We start from the raw sequence: 18,342 nt of genomic DNA on the forward strand, positions 1-18,342 counted from the left end.
AAGGGGGCAGGTAAAAGGGACAACTTTTTTTTAGTAACAGTGGCTACTGTTAACTCTCACAACATTGGAAGACAGTTGCTCAGGGTAGTATCCAGCAACTGTAAAAGAGGCACTAAATGGATTTTTACCTTCATACCTTTTTCAAAGGTTTTAGCTTGCATAAGAGCATCGTTTACAGCAAGATTTTGCACATTTGTAAAGCTTTCAGGAAACTTTAAGCAGCTTTATTTAAACCTCTAACAACAAATTCAGTTCCAATATGGGGATGTTTAAGTGTATCTCTAGGCAAAGTGTTTTTTTTTTTATTTATTTTTTAGTTTTGGATGGAATGAGGAAGGGTTTGTCCCTCTGTCAAGTTGCTGTTATTGCTGTCCTCATTGGGGAAATGTACCCCTCTATTTGTATTGGTAATCTTTGTCACCAATTAAAAGAATGATGGGAAATCCAAAATTTCAGTGCTGTGCCCAGAGCAAGAGGTAAGAGAGACTTCAACGCCCTTTAGGAGATTTTCTCTAAGTTAATGTTTTTTCTCTGGGACTGGAAGGGAAATCTCACTAATGGTAAACAAGCAGCAAAAAATAACCTGGCAGGGGTCTAACCCTTGCTATCTTAAAGTGGTTTTAATTGTGACCTAAGCACATATATCTGTAGTGTTTACTTGTCTCTCTCAAAAGCTCAAAGTGCCATAGCCCTCTCGTGCTCCGTTCCTCTTTTATCAGCATCAGTCACTTCTGGCAAGTTCTCCGACACATGAGATAACAGTAGCTGAAAATTTGTGTTGGGGAGGGAGCTTAGAGGGAGATAAGCAGACAGCTGGTCTATTCATAATACAGCTCTGCATGTTCCTTCCTTGGCCTATGTGAAGGGGCTGTGTGCCTTTCCTCCAATAAGCTCTCACACAGTGTAAGCTCAGACTCCACACCCACCCCCCCTATGTGCTGCTAAACAGGAAGAAAGATTTATAACATGATGTGCACTTTCCAAAGAACGTAGAAAGGAAAAGACAGCAGACATACAAGTAGGAGGATTTGTTTAATCTCTGTGCATCATTTGTGGCTGTTCACTTCATTGGGCTATAGGGCAGAGTTTACAACCACTTTAAGCTAAAAAATGTCTATACGTACAAAGATGGTAATAATGATAGTGTTGACTATTATTTTTAAGTTTCTAATAGGCTTAAGCACGTTTTCAATGAACTTTAAGCAGTGCTGAAGCTTACTAAAGCAGTTTGTTTAAAGTGACATCAGAAAAACACATTTAAAATATAACTAAATGCAATTTTTATCAGTTTTCGATGGAGTAGAGAGGTACTGGAACACCTATCAGGTTTTATTGCACTCTGTGCCCCTGTTAAGACCCTATTTGTCCTCTCTACTGTTATCACCGAGTGTGAAAAAAAACAACTAAATTTGGGGTTGTAACCAGAACAGGCCAGAGGGAAAATCTTCCAATAAGGACACTGACCCTGGTGGCAACAACACAGAATTTTCCTTCTCTTTGGAGAGATTTCCTCTTACTTTCTGTTTTGGTTATGGGACAGGAAGAGCAGGAGATGTTCATAATGGGACATAGAAGGCAAAAACGAAAAGGGGTTATAACCCTTCCTTGTCTTATCCAAAATAAAAAATGAAAGTTTTGCTTTTCGTTCTGTTTTAAGAGGCCCTGGAAACTCAAACCAACTTTAATCTGTAGACATACAATTGGTCTACAAACCACAAACTACGAGTCCAATGTGCCTTTAATTGTTTATAATAATTTAAATATACCCAATGTGTCATTGTGGCAATGCAACCCCTCTCGTTGTGTTTAGAAGAAAGTACTAAGGGCTTGAATAGGCTGAAAGAAAACTCTAACCAAATGGATGTATATTTGATCTGGTGCAAAACCTATATCTAATCAGCACCAGTTAAAAGATCAAAATGAGTTCTTACATTCAGGTCTGTGTTTAGCTTCCCCATACTGGAGCTAAGTGGTGCTTTGTCACAAAGTTGCTTTGCAAAATTTTCCTCTGCTCTTTAACAAGATTAAACTGGTGGAACAAGCCCCAAGTTGGAGTTTATAAAGGAAATTGAGATAGAATCTGTTTTTCAGGTTTGCGTAATAATTTTTTTTCTACAAGCAGGGGCTTCTTTAAGGCTCCAGTGTGTTGTGAATGAACCTAATTGATTGTTAATTATACCACTTTGGCAAACACTGCTAAATGTTATGACCTTATCAAATCAAAAATAATATTTTCTCTAAATGATACCAGATAGCATTCACAAGCACCTACAACTAAAATATAAGAACATGAATTATTGCACGCCTTACTGTTTTCCAAAGCACAGCCATCGAGTTGTAGGAAGACCCCAGAGTCAAGGGAATGACAAGAAACCAGAAATGCCAGGAAATACACTAGATGATAAAGTGGAGCCATGTTCTAGTCTTCACGCATTAAGCACAGGCAGTAGTAAGCAGATCTAGTAAATCAAGAAGATAAAAGCATCTACTTCATCTGTAAATTCACTTTGAGATATCATTTTACACTGCATGTTCCCATCACATTGTAATGATTTGCTTAAAGGAGCCCTAGCGTCCTAATGAATTGCTTACACAAATTAAAATATGAAGGTTTATTATAAAATGTCATTCGTGTTTTGTTGATCAAAATAGAATAAATAATAAAGATTTTCTTTTTTCGTAAGGACTTCCTGCAAAATTTTGATATGTGCACCGATATACAACATATACTGTACTTTTGATAAGGAGTTAAGTCAATGTAATGATTAGAAAAATACTTTGAAATGTACATCATTTATTGGGGTACTATGTAGTTACAAAGTAAAATTATAATCTGTATTGATATAGTATGTATGATTTGTCTGACAAATGGTTGTAAATTCTCAGCTGGTATTATATAGGTAATCTCTTACTTATACTTTTAACTTATGCTTGTTGTTATGTATAGTACAGGGATATGTACTGAAATAAGAACTCTTTATCCAGCCCCCTAGAAGTCCTAATTTAACTCCAACTCTCAGTGACCTGCCGTCTTAATTATCTATATATGAGAATTCTTAGGTGAACGTATCCTTGGTTGACTCCATTAGTTACCCAGTTTCTATGAGTCTGTTTCAGATTCTCAAGTAACTCAAACACTGATTGAAATGTTATAGTGTGAGTGGCTATTTACCATGTCTAACTATCTAATTTATTAGATGTACAAAAATAAACTTTCCGAAGAAATGGAATTGTGCTGCAATAATACCTGGCTATCAGCAGTTGTGCAAGTCCCCTAAGTGAGAAATGACTGCTACTGGGTTGAACTGCATTGTGTGTAATGGTTATTTTTCTATCTCCCCAGATGAAGACACTTGACCGTGTCGTAATGCATAGGGATTGGCCGTGGACAGACGTACACCAGGAGTGACGTGAGAAGGCGCTGTGGACGCCACTGTTCAATTTTATGCTCGTTTTTATCGATTTTCATGTAGGCGCAACTGTTTTTCAATAAATGCCCTATTTATTTACGTACTACACTATTGGAGGCCTTCCATTTGTCCCTCTTGTTCCCCGAGCTTGAGCAATCTAGGTACTCTGCTAAGGGACCAGTGTTCCATCAGCCTTTACCAGGGGATATCGAGGAGATTGATGCGTGGTGGTATTTCACATTGATTGCTGATTTTAGCCCTCATTGAGGTGAGAGTTCTGGGAGACCAGACTGCTGTCTTTGGTGGAGTTTCATTCCTCTTGGGATTAATGGACACCTCACATTAGCAGTTTATCTGCACTGTCATCTTTTGGACTTTATCACTCTTATTTTCTAGTGGAATCAATTGATTTATTTTGATCACCCTTTTCACTTGCTTTATACACTTATCTATGTGTCTTAAGATATATAATATTATGTATGTATTATGAATTTTTCTGCGCAATAACCCATTCACCATTGCTCTATTTTTGTTGTTGTGTACACACTTCGTAGTTATTGCTGCAATTATTCACTCTGTCTATATAGGAAGACGTCACTGAGTAGCACAGAAGCCTTTTTACATTTAATAAAACCCTTATTATGAAAATAAGTCCCTGGCTTCTTATAAGTCTTGCAACAGCAAGATTTCTCTGCTGTAATTCCCAACTAGGCCCCTGTCCATCCTTAGGGGTTTTCTGCTCACTTATGTGTGTTCCAGCCCCTCTTGGTTTATTCTTCATAATACGAAATAGATTGGGAACGCTCATAATGGGCAGCAGATGTGCATATTTAGAAACTCAAGCACATTACAGTACCCTGAACATATAAAAATTATTAGGCGATAAACCTGTCCAGCATCTACCAAAAAAAATAAGTATCTGTATTTTAAGAACTAACCATTTAATTTATTATTCAGAGACCTCAGGGGGGCAATAAATATGTGCTATAGTGTATACTTATTCAGTCTTGTCTTAGTGTCATTTATGATGCAAAATGATGCTGTAGGTATATTATCTGCTAAGTAAAGATAATTATTGGCAGATTAGGTAAAATGGGCAAAATTGTATTACCGTAATAGAATAACCTAAAACCAAACCTACAGTGGCTCATAGTTTATATTTGATTTAAATGAATGATTGAATGCACACTGCTCTGTTTGTTTTACTGATGCAAAGTCCTGTTTAGTCGACTAAAATGTTTTTTAATTCCATCTAAGATAGATCAAGGATAAGAATAAGAGACCTGTCCTTACATCAGTTCATTGATAGATTTTGTGAAGATTTGTGAAGATTTAAAGAAGATAAGGGATAATCATATCCTTCCTCTTACATAAGAGCGCAAAGTACACTGAAGTTCACATTAGGTAACTGACCATATTTTGGGCCCTGAGCCAGGTTTCCAACCTGTTGGGCCATACTGGTTCATGGCTCTACCTACTACTACCCCCGCCTTCTGTTAAGGGCTTGTATTGAGCCTCAAGGTGTGTAACTTCTTTATACACAAACTACTTATCTTTCTAATCTGGCATACTTTAGAATCACTTCCATCTGGGATTATGCAGAAATCTGAAATTTTCAACAATTCCCTTTATTCACTTTAACATACTCTATGCTAGTAGGAATCGGATATTTCAGCTTGTGCCAAGGGGTACAGAGGTCACCTATAATTTAAATTTTGATGTTGGCAATGTACATTTTTCAAACAGTTTCAGCTAGCTTTTGCTTTAAAGTTGCAAGAAAAATGTGTTAAATATACATACAGTGAAACATAAACTAGAATAATATTTAAATAAAGTACAGGGGGATAAGTGAAAAGTTATCTTCTTTAAAAACTCACTGTAAGAGATCCAACAGTGATATAAACTCCATCTGAGAAAATCTCCACCTCCAATAATAAGGGCACTTACCAGATCCTTTTGACCCTCTATCTCTAGAGAGGTCAATCTAGCAATGATCATAACCATCTATGGGGTATTGCATGTAGAGATGCACTCCTATGGAAACTGACCACCATTGCTTATCTCGAGACCGGCCACAGCAGATACCATGATATTGAAGAAAAAAATGCTCCAATAGTGTAAAATCGTTGAACCGTTTTATTAAAAAAATTAAAATTGCACTTACATAAGTGAATGATAAAAACGCCAATCTGTACAGTCTCTGCGCTGGCAAACAATTCACCCGCGTTTTTCCGGGATCAGTATGGACACGATGATGTCAGCATGCAGCACCGCCGCCCATTTTTCATCATAAATGATGTCTTCCAATGACTTGAATCGTTATTTCCCTTCCATACCCTGGACCATGGTATCTGCAGTGGCCAATCTGGAGATAGGTAGTGGTGGTCAGTTTTCATAGGAGTGCATCTCTACTTGCAATACCCCATAGATGCAATACCCCAGGTGATGGTCACTGCTCAATTGACCTCTCTAGAGATAGAGGGTCAATAGGATCTGGTAAGCGCCCCTTTTATCTGAGGTGAAGGTTTTCACAGAAGGAGTTTATATTATTGTTGGTGATGGATCTCTTACAGTGAGTTTTTAAAGATGATACTGTAACTTTTCACTCATCAACGGGGACTTTATATAATATTCTGGTTTATGTTTTACTGAATGTGTATTTTTGCATTGCACAAGCACGGCTTTATTTTTCTTGTATCTGCATTTACTATGGTTATATCACATGGTTGTGTCGCTGCTCTGCACTAATTATTTTTGACACGATATTGGCACTAACGCGGTTTTTGAATAAGATTTGTTTTAAGGTTGACTGATTTAAGGCACCCTACCACAAACAGCCTCACTGGTGTCACAGTTTTAATGTCCAGTTGATTTCATTTGTTTGGTCAGTATAATATAACAGTGGTTAAAAGTAGTTGACTTTGATGGAAATTTGGTGTGTTTATGGCCAGGCTAAGAGCTTTTGCTGCTATATACCTGACTTCCCACACTGTTTCCAAGATTGTAATGTGCAGTGTATGAAATCAGTGTGTCATGGTATCAACTATCAGGCATTATGTGACCTCTGGACCATTTCTACAAATTAAGACGTAAGGGTCAGTGCTGATGGACTTTTATTCACTTCAGAATTTCCTGTCCTCCATCCAGCCCCTTTGTGAGTAGTTCTCTTTAATAGGTTTTCAATTAAATAGGAAAAAAAGCATATATTTGTAGCTATGAATCAGAAATCATCTTCTGTGCACAGTTGTTTTTTTATTAATCATTTATATAAACCCCACTGTTTCACCAAAAGGCTTGGCCCCCTGTCATAGTTACATAGTTAGGCAAAAAGCCCCAGCAAAGCATGATCCAATTTGTTACTGCAGGGGAAAAAAATCCTTCCTGATCCCCCGAGAGGCAATCGGATTTTCCCTGGATCAACTTTACCTATAAATGTTAGTACCCCGTTATATTATGTACATTTAAAAAAGAATGCAGGCCTTTTTTAAAGTAATCTACTGAGCTTGCCAGAATCATCTCTGGAGGGAGTCTATTCCACATTTTCACAGCTCTTACTGTGAAGAAACCTTTCCGTATTTGGAAATTAAATCTTTTTTTCTTCAGACGTAACGAGTGCCCCTGTGTCCTCTGTTATGACCTTAAAGTGAATAACTCAACACCAAGTTCACTATATGGACCCCTTATATATTTGTACATGTTGATCATATCCCACCTTAATCTCCTCTTCTCAAGAGGGAATAGATTCAGTTGCTGTAATATTTCCTCATAGCTGAGCTCCTCCATGCCTCTTATTAGTTTGGTTGCCCTTCTCTGCACTTTCTCCAGTTCCACGATATCCTTTTTGAGAACTGGGGCCCAAAACTGAACTGCCTATTCCAGATGAGGTCTTACTAATAATTTGTACAGGGGGGCAAAATTATATCTCTCTCTTTCTAGAGTCCATGCCTCTCTTAACCTCCCTGGCGGTATGATTATTTCAGAAAAAAGGTGCTGAAAGCGGTACCATTATTTGCAAGGAAATTTGGCATTTTATACTGTAGGCCTGTAATTCTTAGGAATAACTCACTTAAATTTGTTTATGACGAATTTCCCCACAAATCGCTATCGCACAATTCTGCAAGTGATTATAATTTATTATCGCTGTTTTCTAGCTGCTCTAAAACCATTTTTGACATAAAGGGACACTTTTGGACAATCTACAGTTTGCAGGCAGAAAGAAGAGTTTTTATTATATAAAAGTACATGTAGGGCACTGGGCAGACCACTAGGGACAAGGGGGGTGTGTATTTTTTACATACAGTACTTTAATCTATAAGAATACAGTATACTGTATGTAATGTGTTTGTTTACCTTTTTGAATTTGACGCCGTTCTCCGCTCCCGCCGTAACGTCGCAGGGATCGGCGGCACAGGAGGACACTGTGTGAATCGAGCAAGGTCCCGCTCGCTCACACAGCGCGGTGGCATCGCTGGATCCAGGGACAAGGTAAGTAACTTTGTCTCTGGCTGCAGCGTGGCGAGCTCAAGTCTGACTCGGGGATACCGCTTTTGGTATAAAAATCTTACCCCGAGCCAGACTCGGGAATACCGCCGGGGGGCTTAATACAGGAAAGGACTTTGCTCGCTTTGGAAACTGCAGCTTGGCATTGCATGCTATTATTAAGCTGACACAGTGACCTTATCTTAAGGGAACATTGTGGTCATCTGGGAAATTTCATACTGATAATTCTTTCTGATGAGATTAATCTTCCAAAGTGTCTGTGGATGTTGCAATGTAGCACTAGGCATCATCTCACAATCCGACTGTAATCAAACTAGTCATCTCTTGCCTGTGGGTACTCTACCCTCATTTCATGGAAATTATGTGTACAGGCTTCAGATCTTATTTACAAGTCATGTGCCTAATTTCAAAAGAAGTGAAAGGTACAATGCCTCACAGAAAGAGCAATAACTAAACATATCAAAATCTAAATTGTCAGCTTTGGTCACCTTCTTTTTTCACTACCTTTTTAAATAAACATAATCTTGTAGAAAGCTCTGTGTGGGATCCTGGGATTCTAATTTAAAGGAGAAGTTCAGCCTGAGCTTTTTAGGCTGGGCTTCTCCTCTGGGGGCACAGGAGTGCAATTCGTTTTGCACTCCTGTGATCCGTTTTCAGCAAAGAGCGGTCTGAAGTCCGCTCTCCGCTGACGTCACTGCCATCAGTCGAGGCAATGCATTATCCTGACTTCCAAGTCTGGATCTGCCAGCTGCCCTGATTGATGGCAGTCTCAGCATCTCAGTGAGCTAATGAGCGCGAAGAAGTAGAGCAGAAGTGATGCTAACTGACAGTCAGCATGGCTCTGCTCGGGGAGGAGTGAGAACCGAGCCATCGGCAGTGTTCGGTAGCTCGGTGCTCAGTGCAGAGAGGCTGGAGGAAAGATGCAGCATGAGTCTGATGCTGCATCCACCGAGTTAAGTATGAATAGAAAAAAAAACTATACTTCTCTTTTAATGAATCCTAGGATCACCGTGAGGCACCAGTATCACATATACACTGCTCAAAAAAAATGTAGGGAACACTTTGAAATAATATCAGATCTCAACGGGCAAAAATCTCATGCTGGATATCTATACTGATATGGACGGGGTAATGTGTTAGGAATGAAAGGATGGCACATCATTTGATGGAAAAGAAAATTATCCACCTGCAGAGGGCTGAATTCAAAGACCCCCTGAAAATCAAAGTGAAAAAATTATGCAGCAAGCTAGTCCATTTTGCTGAAATTTCATTGCAACACCCCTCCCCCTCTGCTAATTAACTGACCCGATCAATATCCCAGGAGTTCTGATTCAAAAGTGTTCCTTTAATTTTTTTGAGCAGTGTATTATTACCTCATAGACATGACACTTTCAAATCTAAATAGGAGGAAAAAACAAGTGCAGGTAGTTTTTTTTTTAATAAAGTTCTTGAGAATGAAGGTATGCAAGAAGAATTAAAGACTTTATATATTGTTTATTTGAATTTGTGGTTTATGAGTGTCCTTTTCCTGGATGTAAGGCTCTTCATCCCTGATTCATATAGGATATACAGTGACAACTCTTTACAGCTTGATTTTACTTGACATACTGGAGATCAGATGACACAACTGCATATCCCTGTAAAAAAAACAAATACAGAAAACAATCAATGATTTATGAGATTATTAGTTGTAATACCCTTATCCTATTAGGGGCTACCAGTAAATTTAGCTGTGCTAGGTTGTAGTTATCCTGGCTGATTTGCTGTCTTTATGATCATTTGGGTTTTCTTCTAAGTCTGGTGTGGCTGCGGCTTCTCCCTTCTGTCAGTAGGTGGCACTGTTACCTTTGGCATTAGCTGATGAGCTACAGTAAAGCTAGGTTATGAATATGCATATTTCCCTTAGCCAATCAGTAGGAGTTTCATGGCCACTGAGCATGCTGGGAGAGAGTATATATTTAGGGGAAATCAAGTGATCAGGGTCCTCCCACCCAGACCCTGGTCTGGTGTGGATGCAGTGGCGTAATTATCATAGTCGCACCAGTTGCACTTGCGACCGGGCCCCTGAGTTTTGCTACTGTAGGGGGGCCCGCGCCGCCCGGGAGATACTACATTAGTAATTTACCCAAACGGCTGCACGCCCGCACTCGCGAGCACACTGCAGTCCCTGCCCACTCCGACCATCCTCGGCACAGTCCCCGCCCACTCCACCCGCTCCGCCAATCCTCTCTGCCCATCCTCTCCTATCTCTCGCACTCAGCGCACAGTCCCTGCCCACTCCGACCATCCTCGGCACAGTCCCCGCCCTCTCCGCCAATCCTCTCCTCTCTCGCACTCAGCGCACAGTCCCTGCACGCGCGCCCATTATCTCCTCCCGCACTCACGGTACAGTACACGGCGGCTCCGCCCATCCTCTCTGCCCATCCTCTCCACCCGCACTCACGGGCCCAATCCCTGCCTGCTCTGCCGATCTCAGACTACGCCTGCACAAACTGGTACTCGCAGGACCTGCCCATCCTCTCTGCTCGCCCAAAGAAGACCTAGCAATGAGGGGGAACCAAGACATCTGCAAGTGAGTGGCACCCATCCCTCTAAATCAACAATGCCACTGATTTCCCCCCCTACATCACCACCACTACTGCCACTGATGCCCACCCCACCACCACTACTACTGCCACTGATACCCCCACATCACTGCCACTGATCCCCCCACATCACTACTGCCACTGACCCCCCCACCACCAATACTGCCACTGACCCCACCCACCCCCCACATAACCACCACTACTGCCTCTGACCCCCCCCCACATCACCACCACTACTGCCCTGATCCCCCCCACATCACCACCACTACTGCCTCTGACCCCCCCCACATCACCACCAATACTGCCTCTGATCCCCCCCCACATCATCACCACTGATACCCCCCCACCACCACTACTGCCTCTGATCCCCCGCACATCACCACCACTACTGCCTCTGACCCCCCCCCCCCCCCCCACATCACCACCAATACTGCCTCTGATCCCCCCACATCATCACCACTGATACCCCCCCACCACCACTACTGCCTCTGATCCCCCGAACATCATCACCACTACTGCCTCTGATCCCCCGCACATCACCACCACTACTGCCTCTGACCCCCCCCCCACCAATACTGCCTCTGATCCCCCCCACATCATCACCACTGATACCCCCCCACCACCACTACTGCCTCTGATCCCCTGCACATCATCACCACTACTGCCTCTGATCCCCCGCACATCATCACCACTACTGCCTCTGATCCCCCGCACATCATCACCACTACTGCCTCTGATCCCCCGCACATCATCACCACTGCTGCCTCTGATCCCCCGCACATCATCACCACTACTGCCTCTGATCCCCCGCACATCATCACCACTGATGCCTCTGATCCCCCGCACATCACCACCACTGATGCCCCCTACATCACTACCACTACTGCCACTGATGCCCACCCCACCACCACTGCTGCCACTGATCCCATCCCCACCCAACCACCACTGCTGCCACTGATCCCATTCCCACCCAACCACCACCGCTGCCACTGATCCCATCCCCACCCAACCACCACTGCTACCACTGATCCCACCCCCCCCCATTGCTGTCACTCATCCCATCCCCCACCACCGATGCCACTGATCCTATCCCTCCCAAACCACCACTGATCCCATCCCCCACCACCACCGCTGCCACTGATCCCAGGGGCGTAACTACAGTGGTCACAATTGCAATAGCGCACATGTTGCCCCTAAACACCTGGATGGGGGGCATTTAGAGGAACAAATCCCCTCCATTTTTCTCCTGCCGCCACCAAAAGTCTGCTTCTCCTCCTCTCCCTCCGATAGACATTCAGTGGCAGCAGGAGGAAAATAAAGAGGATTTGTTCCCCCTCCTATCTAGGTCCTGCTGCTTCCAGGATTAGTGGGAAGGGCCCTGGCCGGAGGTCAGGGGTCCCTCCATGGTTTCTTGCACCGGGGCCCTGAAGGTTCTAGTTACGCCTCTGTGTGGATGTATGAGAAGCAGCTGTGTTGGGTGAGGCCTGAAGCCTAAGGCCAAGCAATGTGCTCGAGGCTCAGCCAGAAAAAGCCTGTTTGTTGCCTGGAGGCATGAGGGACGAAGTTCTGAGGTGAAGCACCAGAGGTTACTCTTCCATGAACCTGGGACCGTGGAGAGCTTAGGAAAGCGTCAAGATGAACTCATCCAAGGAAACCCTGCATGGTACTGTGAGTTTTTGGTTTCTACAAGAGACAGCTGTTGCTACATAGATACAGAACGTGGGGTGCAGGCCTAATGCCCTTGTTTTATATTGTTGTCTACCTGGATATTTTTGTGTCTTTGGGTCTGCAGGTCTGTTTGCCTACTGTCCTAGAGAGTCCTGTGCCCTAACCCTCTCTCCCTTAGTTTGTTGTTGTAAGCAATAAACTCACTTTTGTTCAGCCTAAACGTTATTGGCAGGCTGGCAGCATCCTGAGGTGAAACCTCAGCCCTCCCTAATGCCAGGGCTAAGGTTTTAAGGGGGTCACTTCATAGTATACACATGTATTAGGGGTGGTTTTAACAGTAATAAGGAGTAGAGATGATGAGTAATAGAATATTTAATCTGCTGCTGATCTAAAGTCCGCGGACCGTTTTCATCGGACATGTCCCGTCGTGTGTACGAGGCCTAAGAAGTAGCTTTTAACATGCATTGCTTACCTTTTTCACTTCTATGACTTCATGAATAAGCTCAACACCAGGCAATGATGGTAAAGATACTCCAACACTCAGGTCAGCTGTAAAAATGGTACAAGTCAGTATTAAAATAAAATAACATATAAAAAAAAGTATGCACTATTATAAGATGTCAAATTAAAAGAAAAATGCCCATTCGTCAATTTTTTTTAATTTTAAAGACTCTAGACAGCAAGTGGAGCTTCAGACTAAAGTGACATGAGTCAGATCATCATAATTTGAATCTAAGATCAAAATATTACCACTAATAATAGTTATATACATTAAATTGAACTTTTTTTTTTCTTGATGCCATCATCATTCATCCAAAAAGTTCAGAGAAAGCCATTTGAATAAAAGATGAAACATCTACATTTTAGTTTATGTCCAGTTTAATGTAATTACCAAACTATATCATGACCTGAGAACTTCAACAAATGTATGTTATTTTTTATGAATAGGGGGTGTGTGATGTGGATTAGTGTTGGGCGAACAGTTTGGTCCGAGCATGAGTTCGGGCTGAACATTGGCTGTTAATGGGGACAAGGGTCTCTTCTCCACAATTCTAGATGGTTGTGGGGGTCTGCGGGCAGGGGGCTTACTGTTGGAATCTGGAAGCCCCCTTTAACAAGGGGCCCCAGATCACAGCCCATCCATGTGAATGAGTATGGGGTACTATGTACTATTAGCCATTCACCAAAAAAGTGTCAAAAAGTAAAAAAACAAGAGACAGTTTTTGTCAATTCTTTTATTTGAAAAAAAAAAATCCATCGTCAATCATGCAGACTACTGCACCCAAAAAAGAACAAAACAAAAAATGCTCCGCCTTCATTGATGGCCAAACGTTTGACAGTTTTTATAGAGGGAAGGGGAGGGGCATGCACCAGTCTGTGACATCACAAGGAGACGGGGCCACCAGGTGACGTCACCTGTGGCTCTGACCCTTCCCTAAATAAGAACTGTCAAACAGCAGAGGAGGCATTAGGCAGTCAGCCATCAATGAAAGCAGAGCGTTTTCTTTCTATTCCGGGTGCCACGGGCAGCATGATTGACGACGGATTTACATCGGGGGGATAGTTTTTTATTTTTTAATAAAGGAATTGTCAAAAATTGTCTGAGTTTTTATTACTTTACACAGCCCAGGGTTATGGAGAAGAGACCCTGTCCCCATCAACATGGGGACAAGGTGATTGGGGGGGGGCAGATGTGCCACCCCCCCCCCCCCCCCCCCCGCCAAGGCACTATATTTAAAGGGATTTTTCATTTTTATTGTTGTACTTTAAGCATCATTAAAATCACTGCTCCTAAAAAAAAAAAAAAACATTTTAAAAACATTTTTTGCATTGATACATGTCCCCCCAGGGCAGTACCCGAACCCCCATACCCATTTTATGGCCAATTACTTGTATTTAAGCCTTCAAAAAGGGAACTTTTGATTTTTCCTGTTTGGCTTCCGTAGGCTTCAATGGGGTTTGCTGTTCGTCTTAGAACTTTTCGCCTGTTCAGGAGTTCGGCCCATCTCTAATGTGGATATGAACTATGGTTCCTATGGTTTATTGATTAATAATCAGTTTATTTCCTAAAACAGACTGATGTGATTTTTTGCCAGGCTTTTTCAGTTTACAATAGCTGTAACACTTATAATTGTTGACTACCACATGTTTTCAGCACGTATTTTACGACTCAATGTCCTAGCCTTGACTCAGTCTAGGTCAGGAATATGCAATTAGTGGACCTCCAGCTGTTGCAAAACTACAAGTCCCATCATGCCTCTACCTCTGGGTGTCATGTTTGTGGCTGTCAGAGTTTTGCTATGTCTCTAATAATTTTAGATGTCTCTATCTTATTATTACACAGCTATTGAATATTTGTTTTGTTTTTTACCACATAGATTTTTCAGGCTAAATTGAGTTTAAATATCTCTGCTTTAATACTAAAACACAGTTAATGAATACTTTTGTTTACCATTAAGCTGAACCAGGTAAGCCATGTTGAAGAGGTCACGCATGTACCCCATCAGCACTGATGGCTATCGGGAAAAACAGAAAAAGGCAGTGTAAATGAAACAATAAATTCATGGTTGTGTTAAACATTTTTTTTACATTTTGTTATGCAATATTAAAATGCACGAAAACATTTAAAGTGATTTAAAGTCTTATTTTTTTTCCTTAAAAATAACAAACATACCCTTACCTGCTCTGTGCAATGCCTGTGCACAGAGCAGCCCGGATCCTCCTCTTCTCCAGTCTCTCTTCTGTGATTCTGGCCCCTCCCTCCTGTTGAGTGCCCCCACAGCAAACATCTTCATATGGGGGCATCCGAGCTGAGATCCCTGTGTCCATTCAGACACAGAGCCGCGACCCGACCCTGTTCCCTTTCTCCCCTGATTGGCTGACTAACTTTGACAGCAGTGAGAGCCAATGGCGCTGTGCTGCTGTCTCAGCCAATGAGGAGGGGAGCACCGGCCAGCCGAGTGTCTCGTGCAACATCACTGAAATTAGTGAGGGCTCAGGAAAGTATTAGGGGGGCTGCTGCACACAGAAGGCTTTTATCTTAATGCATAGAATACATTAAAGCGGAGTTCCACCCACATTTGGCATTTGGGAGTGGGGGCTTCAGGAGGAGTGGGACTTCCTGTGCTAAGAAAGTACGTAAATCCTTTGGCACACCCCTCTGAGTACTAAGAAGATGAATGGGCTGACATACTGGCAGGAATTAAAGTGGAACTTCACCTTCTTAGTCAACATTGATAATTTTTTAATCCTTATGCTGCCAGCATTAGTAAATAGAAAGGAAAATATATCATATTTACTAGTTTTAAACTTTTTTTTACATTTCTACAGTTAGGTTTCCATGCCTAAGAAAATTATGTCATACATTGTGGGAGTCTTCAGGAGGGGAGGAGTTTTCTCAGCAAAGCGCACTCCCCTACCTGCATGTCTGATCTAAAACTTTGTTTCAACTGGAGCACAGCCAATCAGCTTTAAGATGTTAATTTCCAAGCTTTGTGGAGAAAAAAAAGATAGTAGCTGATTGGTTGCTATGGACATGGCATCAGTGAAGACAGAACTTGTCTCAGATGCTTTTTATGAAGTCCCTGCACTGTGCATCGGTACATCATCTACCCCTACCCATTGAGGATCTGCATTCTGAGGGCAACAACATCACTTCTGCCTATGGAGATGCCTGGGTACCGCTGTCACTGCTCTTACCCTCACACAGGAAGTTGTCAGGTTGAATTGGCTGAAACTAAGTGGAAGACTGAAAAATGATTGGCGTGAACCAAGTGCCTAGTAAAGGAACATCTAATGACTTAAAAAAGAAAATTGCTTAGGCCTCGTACACATGATCAGAATTCCGACCGTGTGTATGCCCCATCCGATGGAATTCCGTCGGAATTCTGATGTGAATTTGGTCGGACAAAGGTCCGATCGTGTGTACAGGGCATAAGATATACTTTGATGAAGGTAACAATTCAGGTTGTTTCATTCAATGATGTGTTAACATTATTCTGAAGTGAGCTAAATAGCTTACATTTGTCTTGCACTTTCCAAAAGAGCTTGCAGACATTGTGATTTTGAGATCTCTATATAAAAAGAAAAATAGAAACCAATGAATTTGGGAATCAGTACTGTTGTTGAAACCAGAAGAACGAATGGCCTACCCTTGCAGTCCTACTGATGTCGCGATCTTTCCCCTAGACACATCCAACTTGGCCATCAAGTTAGCGCCCTGTGCAGACAGACAAAGTAAATATTTAGAAATTTGACAAATTCATCCAAATGTATCTTTGGTTTAAAAGACATTGAAACCGGTATCTGAAGTCTAAACATTTTTTGGGGTTTTGTTTTGTATACAGTGGGGAAAGATTACAAACCCTTTAGGTTTTTATTGCCTTCAGACATAATTATAGATACCGTATTTGCCGGCGTATAAGACGACTAATTTTCCAGTTTAAATGTTGGTTTTGGGATATACTCACCATATTAGATGACCCCTCACTATGTCATTGCCTCACCTCACTGTGTCATTGCCTCACCTTACTGTACAATTGCCTCACCTCACTGTGCCATTGCCTAATGGTGCCATTGCCTAACTGTGCCATTGACTCACCTAAATTTGTCGATCTTCATTCCGTTTTTGCCTGGCAGAGTGAGTCAGACTGCGGGCGTCCATTTTTTAAAAGCCGCGCCTCCTCCTCGTCCTGTTCCGTGATAGGCGGAACACTCAGTTTCCCAGCAGAGCCTGTGTTCAGTGTTCCGCCTATCACGGACGTCCTCTCGTCCGAGGCCCAGGACGAGATGAAGTCCGTGATAGGCAGATCACTGAGACTATCACGGAACAGCACGAGAAGGAGGCGCGGTTTTAAAAAAATGGACGCCCGCAGTCTGTATAAGACGACCCCGATTGTTGAGCCAAATTTTTAAGCATAAAAGGTTGTCTTGTTCGCGGCAAATACGGTAGTTAGACCATTACACTAACACAGGATGGTACTGTGGGTGCATGTGAACATGGTATAAGATGCCACATCCTAATATCATCGGTATATGTTTGGAATGGAAGTATGGGCTTTATAGGCACAAATTTGTATTAGTAACAATGTAATAATATAAAAAGACATAAAAACATTACTGCAGCATCCTACAGTTGGCCATTGACATCTCCATCTCCAACATTAGTTGCCTCTACTCACCACATTGAGAGTCATTAGGTGCTGATTACGCATGCTATCCATCATAACAAACATCTCCACAACTGGAGAAATCTGAACTGACACGAAGTTGGAGTCGAGAGTAACAAGTGGTGTTTGAGTGAGGATTATCTTTATGTTCACAGAAAGAGAATGCTTGTATTTCCAGCTGATCTGCAGGCAGAAATAACATGTCGCTTTTTATTCTTTTTTATTGTATTTTTGTACACATTATTGTACACATTAACCACTTCCCTACCCGCTCATAGACACATGACGTCCGCAGGAGGGATCTCCCATCCTGGGTGGGTGTCATATGATATCCTGGGCTTCCCGGCTGTCTAGGGGGCACGCGCGTTAGCACGGCTGGAACATGGATCCGTGGGTGTAAACACAATACACAAAGAATTGTCTGCACAAAACTGCTTAGGACAGGAAAACTATGGTAATTTTTGCCCCCTTCCCCTGATGGAGCCTGATGCATCCTGCTGCTCCACAGATGCAAAGGTACCTCAATCCAATGGGTGCAGTTTGCTCGCATCTAGCAGGGTAAGTCTCACTGTCCAGGCTGTCCGGTGACGTCAAGAATTTTGATTGATCAAAAGAATTTTGATCGATCAAAAAAATTAAAGATTAATTTAAATTAAAGATTAATCAAGAACAGAATCTTTAATTTCCCCAGCCCTAGTAAGGACAAAACCAAGGGGGACAGACAGAGGGGGGGGGGGGGGTCTCACCTGCTACCCCCTTTATCCACTTTCTCCTATCTTCAGCTACAGGGTCTTCCGAAGTCACCTTGTGTCAAGACCGTGGGGTTACACGGTGTGCTGCAACAAGTCCTGATATGATTGAGATTTTTTATACGTATTCCACGCCTCCCAGATTTCTGAGAAGGATGAAATTTTATCCTGTGCCGTGAATATCAGCTCCTCCATTGTCGCTACGCGGTCAACACGTGTCGCCCACTCCTTCATTGAGGGCGACCGTGCGGATCTCCAATGC

The 18,342-nt window shown here is 42.4% G+C and overlaps 3 protein-coding genes across 3 annotated transcripts in view; 1 reads left to right on the forward strand and 2 right to left on the reverse strand.

Moving 5' to 3' along the window:
* Positions 1-2,489, reverse strand: part of LOC120918791 (BPI fold-containing family B member 6-like) — a 31,018-nt gene extending 28,529 nt beyond the window's left edge. Inside the window, exon 1 of the mRNA XM_040330587.1 lies at positions 2,311-2,489. Within this exon, the coding sequence (XP_040186521.1) occupies positions 2,311-2,416 (106 nt within the window). The 5' untranslated portion in view covers positions 2,417-2,489. The remainder of the gene's footprint in view (positions 1-2,310) is intronic.
* The window catches only part of LOC120918789 (BPI fold-containing family C protein-like), a 332,741-nt gene that overhangs the window by 154,754 nt on the left and 159,645 nt on the right, over positions 1-18,342 (forward strand). Inside the window, exon 4 of the mRNA XM_040330584.1 lies at positions 3,344-3,678. The gene's annotated coding sequence lies outside the window, so the exon portion shown is untranslated. The remainder of the gene's footprint in view (positions 1-3,343; positions 3,679-18,342) is intronic.
* BPIFB2 (BPI fold containing family B member 2) overlaps positions 9,385-18,342 on the reverse strand; it is a 38,973-nt gene continuing 30,015 nt past the window's right edge. Inside the window, exons 11-16 of the mRNA XM_040330588.1 lie at positions 17,344-17,514; positions 16,315-16,382; positions 16,185-16,236; positions 14,616-14,679; positions 12,636-12,712; positions 9,385-9,547 (exon numbers count right to left, since the gene is read on the reverse strand). Of these exons, the coding sequence (XP_040186522.1) occupies positions 9,506-9,547; positions 12,636-12,712; positions 14,616-14,679; positions 16,185-16,236; positions 16,315-16,382; positions 17,344-17,514 (474 nt within the window). The 3' untranslated portion in view covers positions 9,385-9,505. The remainder of the gene's footprint in view (positions 9,548-12,635; positions 12,713-14,615; positions 14,680-16,184; positions 16,237-16,314; positions 16,383-17,343; positions 17,515-18,342) is intronic.

Source organism: Rana temporaria, chromosome 12 (assembly GCF_905171775.1).
Source record: "Rana temporaria chromosome 12, aRanTem1.1, whole genome shotgun sequence".
In the NCBI taxonomy this organism is placed as follows: domain Eukaryota; kingdom Metazoa; phylum Chordata; class Amphibia; order Anura; family Ranidae; genus Rana; species Rana temporaria.